Source organism: Astatotilapia calliptera, chromosome 1 (genome assembly GCF_900246225.1).
Source record: "Astatotilapia calliptera chromosome 1, fAstCal1.2, whole genome shotgun sequence".
NCBI lineage: Eukaryota > Metazoa > Chordata > Actinopteri > Cichliformes > Cichlidae > Astatotilapia > Astatotilapia calliptera.
The window spans coordinates 30,606,806-30,619,600 of record NC_039302.1 but is presented as its reverse complement, the minus strand read 5'-3'; the positions used below and the strand labels follow the sequence as shown (position 1 = coordinate 30,619,600).

Genomic DNA, 12,795 nt, shown 5'->3' with positions numbered 1-12,795 from the left:
GACTCAAAACAGCCGGGACTACCGCGGTCAAGACAAAACAAGCTCCCGTGAAACACAAGAAAATTATTACAGTACGCGTTCAGTTAATCAAAGCATCGCTTACCAGCTCTAGGCATCCACCCTCTTGACAGCGAATTCCCTGTCTGTGTGACCACTATCAAAACCAAGTCAATAAACTCACACTTCCGCTGAGACTTTCACAATAAAACCGTCAATCAGCAATATTTTATCAGATACCGGTTGTTCAGTGATGACGCGACGACTCCTACTTCCGGGTCTAAAGTAGTCTGCGTTTAATATGGCTTTTGTGTTGTTAACATGTTTAATGTTATGTATTTTCTTCTGTTTGATCTCAAAAAGCTCCTAAAACAGTCAGTGATCACTGACCTCCCTCGGCTTTTATTACCGCTAATCATTTATTTAAGCTCAGTTTTTAAAACCTTAGGATGTAACTACAGCCCAGCCCATGCAGCAGTATATGAATGACTAACCTCATATTGTGGATGGATTATCTCAGTTGTTCTCCTGGCTGAAGTTTGGTCCTTTTACAGCATCCTGCCATGCGATTACATTTGTTTCTGACCACTGAGAACACTCACGTTAACTTTTATCGAGTGGAAAAAAAGTTAGCTTGTTTATATTATGCTAACACAGCTGTGTCGCTAGCGGTCACGTAGCACATCATTATATACCAGCTAGCCCAACTTCAGTAACCCTACAAACGTCACTGCTGTTTAGTTTTCTGTCTTCATTTATGCTGGAAGTGATAACAGAGATGTACGTTTTAATTTGTTTTCAAAACCCTGCAGTCAGGACATGCTATATTGTATTTAGATAGAAGCTAGCGAGCTAACTCCCTGCTAACTTCTAACTCCGTTAAATGTCATAAATTCCGTTTTCATGGATGCCTGGATGTTAAACTCAATTGTTACACCTGGTAGAGCAGAACGCTGATCATTTTATTAAAGATGAAAGACTTTAGACAGTTTTTCAACTCTCAATAATGCTATAGTGATCGTTTGATATATGGACCTGCAGCGAAGTTTAGACCCAGACACGGCTAGTGACGTCAGACTGAACAACCGGATATTTTGTCTTCCTACAACACCGCCTTAAATACCATTTAAAAATAATATAAGATTGCGTTACCATATTGTTTAATTTAGTTTCTAAACCTTACACTTCAATTTTGATTCTTGTAATATAACTCTAACTAATATAAATAATAACGATAACTATAAATAACATAAATATAACCAATATAGTCAAAGGCACGAAGTAAGAATAAACATGGAAAGCATCAAACATCATGATTGAAAAAGTAGGGAAACCTAGTTATTCAAATGAAAGGGAACCCAAATAGTGAGCTGAGAAAAAATCGCATTATATCTTTTGCTTGAAGTGTAGAACGGGTTTGTGACTACATGGAATGAAGATTAAGACGAAATAAAATCCAGCACAATTTAATGCTGCTTCTGGATAAGGTTTTCTCGCCCCCTAATGTTTGTTAGAGAATGTTACATCTTGTACTTCATGCTTAAATAAGAACACTTGGGGGCGCTAAGGTCTCAAACTTGTCTTTAACAATGCAACCTCTCCAGGTAGCAGACACCTGCACAGCTTTAAAGGATACCGCCTGCACTTGATCTGGATCTGCAGTGTCTCAACAAGGGTTACAACTTTCAGATTTAGATAATTAAAGAGGAGCCACAATTTGCACTGTTAGGTCAACTGATTTAATCGCTATGTGTTACATAAAATATGCACGTACTGAAATCAAGCATATTAAAACACATTATGTTACACACATTTACCAAGAACTAGCTGAGCATAAATGGTCGCTTGTCTTTTTTTACTAGCTGTAGAACAGTAATGCTAAATAAGGCATAACTAGTAACAAGCCAATATGCTTGTTTTTGGACTTCAGTGCAGCGTACTACAATGCAGGTTTGGATGAGAAACCTGCGAGAAAAGCTTAGTCTATAGTTTGGATGTTTCCTTTTTCCCCACATATAGTTGGAGAAGAATATTACTAAATGTAAATTAGTAGTTCATTACAAAATGAAAAGTTGTTGCGTTCATATAATTCTTCTTTGCCTTGGGCATAAATGCAACCCTTATACTCAGTTTTAAATGAGTATGAACTGAGTTTTAACTTAACTGAGTCTTAACATTTATGGCCACCTTCCATTTTTTGTGACTGGCTTCCCCTCACAAACAGAAGTTGGAAGGGGCTGCTGTGCTCACTGCTGTGCTCTTTGTCTCTGAGATGGGCATATTAGAGATGTCCACTCTCACTGAAATTTCACAGATACAGAACAAGTGAAAAGAAATTGGAGACTTACAGTGATTATGTCATCCACTGATCTTATTTTAAACTGTGGCCATTTTTGGCTATTTGACTACTGTATAACCATTTAAGAGAAAAATAAGAAAAGGTACAACACATTGTCTGACCTGTGTGATGATCCGTGTGGCACAGTGAACTACATGCACTCAAACCCTGCAAGACAGTGGGCAAGTGTGACACGCTCAGGTCATGGATATTATATGTCTCTTGTAGGAGGGGCAAGTTTAGATCTAGACTGTGCCCTTCAAAAAGCTCTCTCTCTGACCTGCTCAGTCGCACTCAGCCAAGATAGTTGAGCACAGTGGAGCACAGCAAGCCCCCCTCTCTGGACAGCATGGGACTTACTCAGGACCCCAACTTTCAAAAGTTGCAGGAGTGGTACACAGCCCACGCCCTGGGCCTCAACATGAGGCACATGTTTGAGGCTGACAAGGAGAGATTCAACAAGCTCAGGTATAAAACAAGAACAGAATACATTTAGATATGTTTGATGTATTTGGTAAGTTAATGTTAATTCTGTTTTATCATCTGTTGACATGTTCACATAACAGACCTCTGTGTGGCTTCATTACACACATGTCAAACCTCAACACAACGACAAAATGATAGTTTTTGTCTGGATACTGATACTCAGAAAATATCCTCATCTTGTCTCCGATAGCCTCACACTGAAAACTGAGGATGGAGACATTCTTCTGGATTACTCCAAGAACCTCATCACAGAGGACGTTATGAAAATGTTGGTTGACCTGGTAATTCAATTTACATTTAAATGATCTGTGGCCTTTAAACTGTTTATATTAATTACCGAATCATTAGCCAATCAATCCTTTCATCAAGCAGAAAGTGGGGGTCAGTTCATCAGATACAAGTTTCATCTTCACTTAAGTTGTGTTTCTTTGAAGGACTGCTCATAAGTTTAAAACTTCCCAAATTGTTACTGACATAGCATTCATATTTATTGTTTCATTAGGCCAAGTCAAGAGGCATTGAGGCTGCCAGAGAGAAGATGTTTACTGGAGAGAAGATAAACTTCACTGAGGTGCTCGTTGTTAAACAGTCATAACTTCGCTTAACACTCTTTCTTTTATTTCTCTTAAAAATGAACACTAAGTACAGTAAATGCAAGCTGAAAAACCCATTCACTTCTCATTCACGAGCAGTGTAAGCAGCCAGCAGAAAAATACCCAGTGCTTCAGTGCTGATAGTAAGAGTCTGTGTATATTAACATTTATCTCCTGGTGCTGTGGAAATGAAGGGCCGTGCTGTGCTCCATGTGGCTCTGAGGAACCGTTCCAACACTCCCATCATGGTGGATGGGAAGGATGTAATGCCAGACGTTAATAAGGTTCTGGAGAAAATGAAGGGTTTCTGTCATGTGAGTGAACCCAAAAATAAAGGCACAAAATCACAACAAAAGCTCTTCCACAGAACTGTTTAAACAATTCACTATGTCAGTTTTGTAGCCCTGCTCATGAATTTTTTGATGCAGCTATCAGCAGTTTATAGACCCACAAAAATAATGTTTGCGATTTATGTGTTGCAGAAAGTTCGCAGTGGCGAGTGGAAGGGCTACACAGGGAAGGCCATCACTGATGTTGTTAATGTTGGAATTGGAGGATCTGATCTTGTGAGTGGATTAGCTTGAAAGATCTGTTAATCTTACATATATTAATAATAACACAAATAGGCCTGACTTTTTTTTTTCCTTACCATGACCTGTAGGGCCCCCTGATGGTAACTGAGGCCCTGAAGCCGTACTCAAAAGATGGACCTCGTGTGTGGTTTGTGTCCAATATTGATGGCACCCACATCGCCAAAACCCTGGCACAGCTCAACCCTGAGACAACCCTCTTCATCATTGCATCCAAGGTAGCATGTTCATGAAGAAATGAGGAATATTTATTTATTTATTGCTAAATCTTCAAGCACAGACAGAAAGTTCCTTATAAATTGCTGCATGAATATATGTGTATTCCTATATATACAGACATTCACCACACAAGAGACAATTACAAATGCTGAGTCGGCCAAAGCTTGGTTCCTCGAACATGCCAAAGATGTGAGTTTGCAGCAATCCTGCACAGCACAGTTTCATTACTACACTAAAAGGATGTCTTTCTTAATTATAAATTTGATATGTTTCAACAGAAAGCTGCTGTCGCCAAACACTTTGTGGCTCTTTCCACCAATGGTGTAAGTTGTACCAAATTTTTTTCAGGGTTAATAAGCCTCTCGCTGCATCTACACATTCTAATACTAACTTTTCTGTTTTTCTCTGTCTCCCCTTCAGCCCAAAGTGAAAGACTTTGGCATCGACACAGAGAACATGTTCGAGTTCTGGGACGTGAGTGCCCTTTGAGCTTTAAAACACACACACTGTATGCAGGTTTTTCACGTCCACACGGTGCCATGGAGCGAGAGTAGAAGCTATAAATAAAGCAGACTTTTGACCTGTGAAGTAGGTGAGACAGACTCTCTGAACAGCAGCTGCCGGGTAATCAGAAGCCTCTCTCTTCAGTCTCAGTTATTATTGGTAGTGACCTTCTCTCTTGCAGAGGTTACTGTAAAGGCTGAGTTGCATCAAAGGTCAGAGAGTTGCATTTAGTTACATTGTTGGTATTTTAAAGGTAACAGCTATAATGTGGCCTTTATGTCAGGAGAAAATGGCTGCATGCACAAAATCTACAGCAAAGGTGGGCAATCAATTTTCCCAAAGGGGCACATGGGAGACTGGGACTGTTATAGAGGGCTGCCACAATAAGCTTATAAAGAGCTAAAATTAAAATCAAATGAAACTGAGTTAAGCTTATTGATGTGGCCCTCGACATCAGTCCCAGTTTCTCATGTGGCCCCTTGGAAAAATGTATTGTCCGCCTCTAGTCTACAGTATTTTCAGTCCAAAAGAGAGAAGAAGGGAGAAAAAATGCCTAAAAGAACTTTTGGAAAAGATTTAAGACTGAAGCAATCAATCAATCAATCAATCAATCAATCAATCAATCAATCTTTATTTATAAAGCACTTTTCATACAAAAAAAAAAATGTAGCACAAAGTGCTTTACATGGTTAAAAGCAGCCCACCCTCCAACTCACTCCCCACACTCTCATTAACATAAACAATGTGAATACACACATATCCCCCCCCCCCCACACACACACACACGCACACATGCACACTTAAAGAGTAAAATTGGGCTGGGTACACATGTGCCAAGTGAGGAAACACTATAACAGCAGGAGGGAGGCAAAGAAGCCCCCCAGCCAGGCTGAGAGGCAAATCATACATTTCTTGCTACTATTTAACAAAGCTATAAAGATCAAGTGTGGTGTTTATTTTAATTGCATATGTGCATAACCTTGGCTTCCTTTTATTAAAATGGGACAAAACATTGTATAATTTTTGTGTGTTTTCTTGTAGTGGGTTGGTGGTCGTTTCTCCCTGTGGTCTGCAATTGGAATGGCTATTGCCCTGCACATTGGTATGTACAGTAAACACACCCACACATTTCAGGGAGCTCGCTGGGGCTTAAACTACAGGAATACCAAGGTTACTTGGGTCCATCCTGAGGAGAAATATTTGCATTTTTATGTCAGTATCTAAAATCATTGCTAAAACATATATGAAAACTTATATGTGTGGACCAGCAATCATATTCATCCCAAGTACAGTGCTAAAAGTCTACACAATCACTTAACTTTTCTTGTGCATCTGATCTCCAGGCTTTGACAACTTTGAGAAGCTTCTGTCAGGAGCACACTGGATGGTGGGTACACCATAATGAGATGTTCAAAGTGTCACTTCTTCACCTGCCTGATATTGAAAATTATTGTTATGATTTTTTCCCTAAAGAATGATACAGAAAACAAAGGTAAATTAGGTTTACCCTTTCATATATAGGACAAGCACTTCCGTACTGCTCCCCTGGATAAGAACGCTCCCATCCTGTTGGCTCTGTTGGGCATTTGGTACATCAACTTTTTCCACGCTGAGACCCAGGCTATGCTGCCCTATGACCAGTATATGCACCGTTTCACTGCCTACTTCCAACAGGTCTGTCCCCACAATGCAGAAGTGATCCAAAACATTATTTTAAATCAACTTATAGAGTTGATAGATTATTTTAATAATATAAGTGAGTCATTGTATATTGAGAGTGTTTGTTGTCTAGGGTGACATGGAGTCAAATGGAAAGTACATTACTAATCATGGGACACGTGTGAACTACCACACTGGGCCAATAGTCTGGGGAGAGCCTGGAACAAATGGACAGCATGCCTTCTACCAGCTCATCCACCAAGGTAACTCCACCTGGGAGCAGCAACAGACATTTGATTCAGCTGGTCTTTTTCTGGTCCTGGGTTGTCAAATATGTAGACTGTGTACAAAAACCAGTACATTAAAGTATTTCTGGAGGTTGGTGAGTTGTTGAATCATAAAAACAGTATATACTATTGTAGTTTAGTTACATGTAATTAACAGACTCAGTGAATGTGGAAATCTGAGCCATATCACTGAAATTGCTGTCAGTTGTCTTAAGACACCTCAGGCTGGTGATTATTTCTGTTTGTATCACTCAGCATATAAGAAAATAATAATAATTTACCAAGAAATATACATTTCTATTGTCTAGCAAAATTTGTGAGGGAAAGTGATAAGGTGTGTTTTCATTTAAAAATATTATGGTTTCAGTGCAGGTGAAACTCTTCAGAGTAAACTTATATACAGTTAAAGAACTGGAATTATCTTAATGGTCCAGGATCAAATTGAGCTGCATGTAGCCCACAGACTAAAGGACTTTAATCCAGTTTGCTACCTGGTTAAGTTTGTCACTAATGCGACTCAACATGTTCATTTCAGGAACTCGAATGGTGCCTTGTGACTTCCTGATTCCAGCTCAATCACAGCATCCAATCAGAGACAACCTGCACCACAAGGTATCACTGATGTTAGAGAGGTATCTGTCTAAAGCAGCATTTATGCAGATATTGCAAAGTCTGTCTCTTGTTTAGGATATTAAATGAGTTTGACCACATCCTAGACTACTCTACTAGACTGTATAGACAAAAGTATTCAGCCATACCGCTTAATCTTAAAATTACAGTGCTTTTAGTTTCCCTGTAAGCACCTAGCCATGCAGTCTACTTATATAAATATTTGTGAAAGAATTCACTGACTTGAAATGTGGTACTATAATAGGATTCCACTGTTGCTACAGGATAGTTTGTGGAATTTCTTTCCTCCTAGATATTTCACAGTCAACCGTAAGCACTACTTTTCTGAAAAAATCTCAAGCATTCCAATACACCACCTTTTCAGCAACACATACAAGCTAATAGGATGCATAATGTTAGTAGATTTAATAAAGCTAGATAAAGAGACCAATATTAGAGCTGTTTTTAATTGTTTTAAACGGTGGTTGGCGGAGGCTGCTTGTTGGATTTGTGAGATGAAAGTCCAAAGCATAAACTTCAAATGATGGTTTTATGATAAGGTTTGTCCGAGAGGTAGAGCTTGGGGTGGGATTAGAAATTATTAAAATCAGTGTAACAAACAGCTACGAAAAGTCACAATAAACTATTCCCAAGAGAGCTGCATGTTCTGATATAACTTTTGTGGGCATTTTCTCAAAGCTCCAAGACAAGTTATTTGGCAACATATATGATATTGCACTGGCACCTTGAGGTGATTGTCAGACCTCCGACATTAGCATCAGAACAAGAGCTGCGCACTGGAGCTGAGGTGCAAGCCACTGACCTTCAATTTATTTTCTGCTTCCTTCTAATTTGTCATAGTGGTCAAACCAGTTTATGCCAACATCTATTTAAAGACGCAGCAACAAATTGAACTTTTGATCTTTGCGGTGGATTTGTTGGTTCTTTTATGCTGTGCATTTTTGTAAAATGGTTTGATTCCACTCATGTCCTTAGAAAAAAGGGTCAGCGCAAATCAATGAAAAGTTGCTCTGAGTGATCACCTTTATTCTAAAGAATATTTATGGGAGAAATCAGTTTCAGGATCACTATGCCCCAATTCGAAGGGCACGAGGGCCAGCTAAACAAGTACAGGAGATTTTGGACTGATGTGTCCCAGAAATGAGGGAGTATCTTTTAGAAGAATGGTGCTGAATTCTTTCAGTTCCAGATACTGAGACATTTTAAATATATTATTTTAATTTGTTACTTATCTGTTTGTTAATCATGTAGGAAATACACTATCTAAAACTGCCTGTTTCATTTGACTGTAGATCCTGTTGGCCAACTTCCTGGCTCAGACAGAGGCTCTGATGAAAGGTAAGACTACCGAAGAGGCCAAGAGGGAGCTGGAGGCAAGCGGCCTGAGTGGGGAGGCTCTGGAGAAAATCCTACCACACAAAGTACGTAGAATAAAGAGAAACTACCTTATCAAAGATAATGAACCTGCTGCGCTGCTGATAGCATGTAACAGCAACAAACTAAAACCTAAACTTAAGAGGAGAGCTCCCTGTCATGTTGCTTTTACAAACCCGATTGCAAATTGTTTTTGACAGCAGGTTAGAGAGACTCACCCAGTAAAAACTCTGTAAACAGATGTTGAAGACAACTGTGTCACTTTGAAAAGTGAAAAGACATCTAAAAAAAAAAAAAAAAAAAAACCCACATCTCTCTTTATGTCTAACGTTGGCTGAAAAATGAAAATACACCTTTTCTTCTCGCTACATTTGCAAACTCTAAAACATCAAAGAAGTTCAAAGCACTCTCTTTTTCAAATAACCCTGGAGGCTTACTGAAGGCTTTTTTGCTGAAATGCACTGGAGTTTGTTTTTTTTAAAGGTTAAATATGACCATGGTCTGACAATGGAGGCATTTATTGATTTTATTTGAAGAATAAATTGCCTTTGACTTCTTTGATGATTTAGCTTATATGTATCTCATCCAAAGAGGACCGCAAACAAACACAGTCTGAATCAAGGATGCACTTTTTCAGAAACCATTTAAGTGCATCTTCAAACTCCTCAGACAACCAGGAGAATCAAACTCTGAACCTTCTTGCTATAATGTACTAGCAACACCCTAGCTTGTGAAAAAAAAACTCAGTTTTGACTGTCCACAAGCCAGTAAGCTTATTTTGCAACAGAAAACCAGAGTTAACTGCATTAAAAACAGAATTTCATTCATGTTTTAATATTTGTTTTTTTTTTTAAATGTCATCCTCTATCATCTGCCTGTCCAATCACACTGGTTTCAAATTAAATTTCGATCCAGCTTTGTACTAAAACCCCAAAGACATATGTATTTGCAATTTAAAAAATGAGGGGATTGTCACAGATTATTAGGCAGAGGACTCAATCACAGGACTTTGAAGTTTTAGAGAGAAGGTGAGGGTTTATTTACAATGTGGCACCAAGTGAGGATATATACATATATACAGTGAGACAGATAACACGGGGCTCCAGGGAGTAGAGGGGGGTCTGAAGGGGAGGGAAGGTCCAAGGCAGGTGCACGCACCCTCCTCTTCAACTCAATCCACAACTCACTCAGATAGTCCACTCCAAAATGCTCATGCTCACTCACACACATCCACAGGAATCCAGCCGGCAGGGAATCTAGAAGGCCTGTACACAGAGGAAAACAACATTAGGAGGGAGCTCTAGGACAGCACAAGGAATACTCAAAAGGCTAGGCTACACTGATGCTAGGTAGTGTGACGATCCAGCAAGGAAGCAGTCTCTCTTGCCATCTTAAGTAGTCTGCCAGCATCAGTGTAAATGAGCCACAGGTGTGTGTTCAGGGCAGGTTCAGAGGCGAGGAATCAAGATCCAGTTCCGCCTTGGAAAGGCGAAGACAATAAAACACACACCACGACCTCTCCAGATCTTGAGAGATATTCACTTGTGTCATTTCAGTTCAGTTCACCAAAATAAAGAAAATAAATAAATAAAAGCTTCCAGTAACGAGATATGTTTCAAATAGGAATAGGAATTGCCTATTAGAAATAAGCAAATCTGAGATGGTGACATGGTGGGTGGACATTTAAACTTGAAACTTAAACTGAAATGACAATGACCCACTTTTGAACCCATCTTAAACATTTAATTTTAGCCCTGACAGCTAAGTACCATGTTTACATCTGTGTCTAAACTAGACTTCTGATTTTTGTTCAAATTAAAGTCAAGTCATTGTAACAGCTAAAAAAGTTAACCCCCCCCAAAAACTTTCCATGAATATCTTGTGTTAGGGGGACAGTGCCCTCCAGTGACATGTATGGACATGGCAATGTATACTTTGTTAAAAAAAACATTTTTGCAAAATAGTGAATTGTATTCTAAAATGTTTCTATTTGATCGCCGCAGGTATTCCAGGGAAACAGACCAACCAACTCAATCATCTTCAAGAAACTGACTCCATATACACTTGGAGTACTTATAGGTAAACCACTTTTGTCACTGTACTGGTTTTATCATTGGTAACATTACCAATAACAATTTCTTTTGAAGCTTTAATGTCCTTTTAAACATCGTTTTAATCAATTTAATTCTACATATACCATTATCTAATTTAACCCGGTTAGTTTTATCTGAAAATGAGACATTACGAAATAATTTCCACTGTTTTTAAATGCGCTGGACTGCACAATAATAAATGATATCTGAGATAGTGGTGGTAATGATCACACAGTGGGAATTTCCTGAAACAGCCAAAGAGCGGCAATTTCCAGCTGAGCTTCAGTCAGGACGTTGCACACTGTTGCATAGTAACAGTCAGTGTGTTTGCACCTATGATGGGAAACTAACTGAGCAGGTTTTATTCTGAACAGCTCTATTGTGCTGCTTCAGAAATTCAATCTTTGTTTTCATTTCATTTGTTGAATTTGTGATTATTCTTCCCATTTTTGCAGCAATGTATGATCACAAGATCTTTGTCCAGGGATTAATGTGGGAGATCAACAGCTTTGACCAGTGGGGGTGAGTCTGTTTCTTTCAGCATACACAACAAGTTTCCTAATAAAAGTCTCTCTTTTGTGCTAATTCGCAGCTCCACATGTTTATTCCTGGACTCTGCTGAAATTTTGCATGATTCACAGTCAGAATTAACCTTATTTAACATTTACTATGCCTTGGTGTAGGCCCCTCCGTTCATCCCCTTTCCGAAACAAGCCTCTCCCCCACTTTAGGCCAACTTTCTTCTCATTGTCTGACCCAAAGGTTTGAACACCAGGGGCTGCTGTGCTCAAATAAGCAAGCTTTAAGAGAAGTCTGACGCCTAATGTTATACTGTGCAGCTTTCAGATTGAGGCACTGTGGATACATTTTTGCAGATTTTCCAAAATGTATTAACACATGACTGAACCCATCATATCTCTTGTATTTATGTCTTCTCCCCTCACATACGCATTATTAGAGTGGAACTGGGCAAACAGCTCGCCAAGAAGATTGAGCCTGAGCTCAAGGACACTGCTGAGATTCACTCCCACGACTCCTCCACCAACGGACTAATCAACTTCCTCAAGAAGAATTTTGCCTGAGCTGAGTGACCTCAATAACTTCCCCTTGACTCCACAGTATTATCTATCTTATCAGCTCAGGAGCTGCGTGGACAGGAGTCCCGCAGTGGCAGCTGGTCACTCCCACGCAGTTGAGCTGAAGCACTCTGTATGTTTGTTCTCGCATTATGAATATCGTGACTGTCTAGTATGCTGTCGTTTCCACGTTTGTTCGTTTACCACTGTGAGAGGAAAAGCTTTTTGTATTAGACTGTCGTGACAGGCAGAGCGAAGCATGCCCCCACTCTGTCTCTACTGTTACACGAAATTTTGTTCCTGAAATAAAAATCTTCACACAGAATATGTAGATATGTTCGGTTTTCTCATACATATGTACATGTATGTAATGATGATGTGAGCGTGCGACTAACAAAAAGCAGTACACCACTAGATGGCATCAGAGTGCCAGATTTATTTGCTGGGAGCAAATGAGCCACCCAGTAATCAACTAGTTATTCAGTGGAACAAAGGGTCAAAGGTCAGTCCATCTGTACTGTTCCTCCCCACAAATCCCCAGACTCCACAGCATCCATTTAGCTTAGAGAGAAAAACAAACAACTGGACTAAACAGCATCTGGACTGCAAGTCAGTCAGCACTATGTTTAACTAGAATTTAATTTTATGATCGTTTTGGACACATGTAACAAAATCTCCTTGTATTCTCCCGATAAACAGAAGGATCACATATAATACTTGTATGAGAGGCAGCTTGCTTCTGAATAAATCATGATTGTGTTAAGTACTGTTTGATGCACAAAACAGCCTGAGCCTTAAATATATTTCACGGTGTTTCCTTCACTTTAAACCCACTGCCGGGTACAGAGTGTGTGTAAGGACAAACAGAAAGTTAAAAAAGAAACCGAGACCCCCAGACACTGCTGGGTTTTCAGTCCTGTTGCCAGGCAACAATACAGTACTTCAAATC

At 39.4% G+C, this 12,795-nt stretch overlaps 2 protein-coding genes across 3 annotated transcripts in view; one reads left to right on the top strand and one right to left on the bottom strand.

Annotated features, from left to right (window-relative positions):
• garre1 (granule associated Rac and RHOG effector 1) overlaps positions 1-192 on the bottom strand; it is a 40,193-nt gene extending 40,001 nt beyond the window's left edge. For both annotated transcript variants that reach the window (XM_026174054.1, XM_026174060.1), the window contains exon 1: positions 104-192. The gene's annotated coding sequence lies outside the window, so the exon portion shown is untranslated. The remainder of the gene's footprint in view (positions 1-103) is intronic.
• A 2,421-nt stretch (positions 193-2,613) lies between these two features.
• gpib (glucose-6-phosphate isomerase b) lies at positions 2,614-12,171 on the top strand. Its single transcript, XM_026174069.1, has 18 exons — positions 2,614-2,803; positions 3,012-3,102; positions 3,324-3,392; positions 3,609-3,728; positions 3,897-3,980; positions 4,076-4,222; positions 4,341-4,412; positions 4,502-4,546; positions 4,644-4,697; positions 5,769-5,829; positions 6,071-6,114; positions 6,249-6,401; positions 6,520-6,649; positions 7,209-7,285; positions 8,596-8,724; positions 10,681-10,756; positions 11,226-11,292; positions 11,729-12,171. Exons 1-18 carry the CDS (start codon positions 2,685-2,687, stop codon positions 11,850-11,852), a joined length of 1,662 nt encoding a protein of 553 aa, XP_026029854.1. The 5' UTR covers positions 2,614-2,684; the 3' UTR covers positions 11,853-12,171.
• The last annotated feature ends 624 nt before the right edge of the window (positions 12,172-12,795 follow it).

Excerpts from the sequence above, each read along its gene's own strand:
- gpib (XM_026174069.1), top strand. The coding sequence starts at position 2,685 with ATGGGACTTACTCAGGACCCCAACTTTCAAAAGTTGCAGGAGTGGTAC. Across the intron at positions 3,729-3,896 it reads AAATGAAGGGTTTCTGTCAT|AAAGTTCGCAGTGGCGAGTG; the intron begins GTGAGTGAACCC and ends TATGTGTTGCAG. Across the intron at positions 11,293-11,728 it reads AACAGCTTTGACCAGTGGGG|AGTGGAACTGGGCAAACAGC; the intron begins GTGAGTCTGTTT and ends ACGCATTATTAG.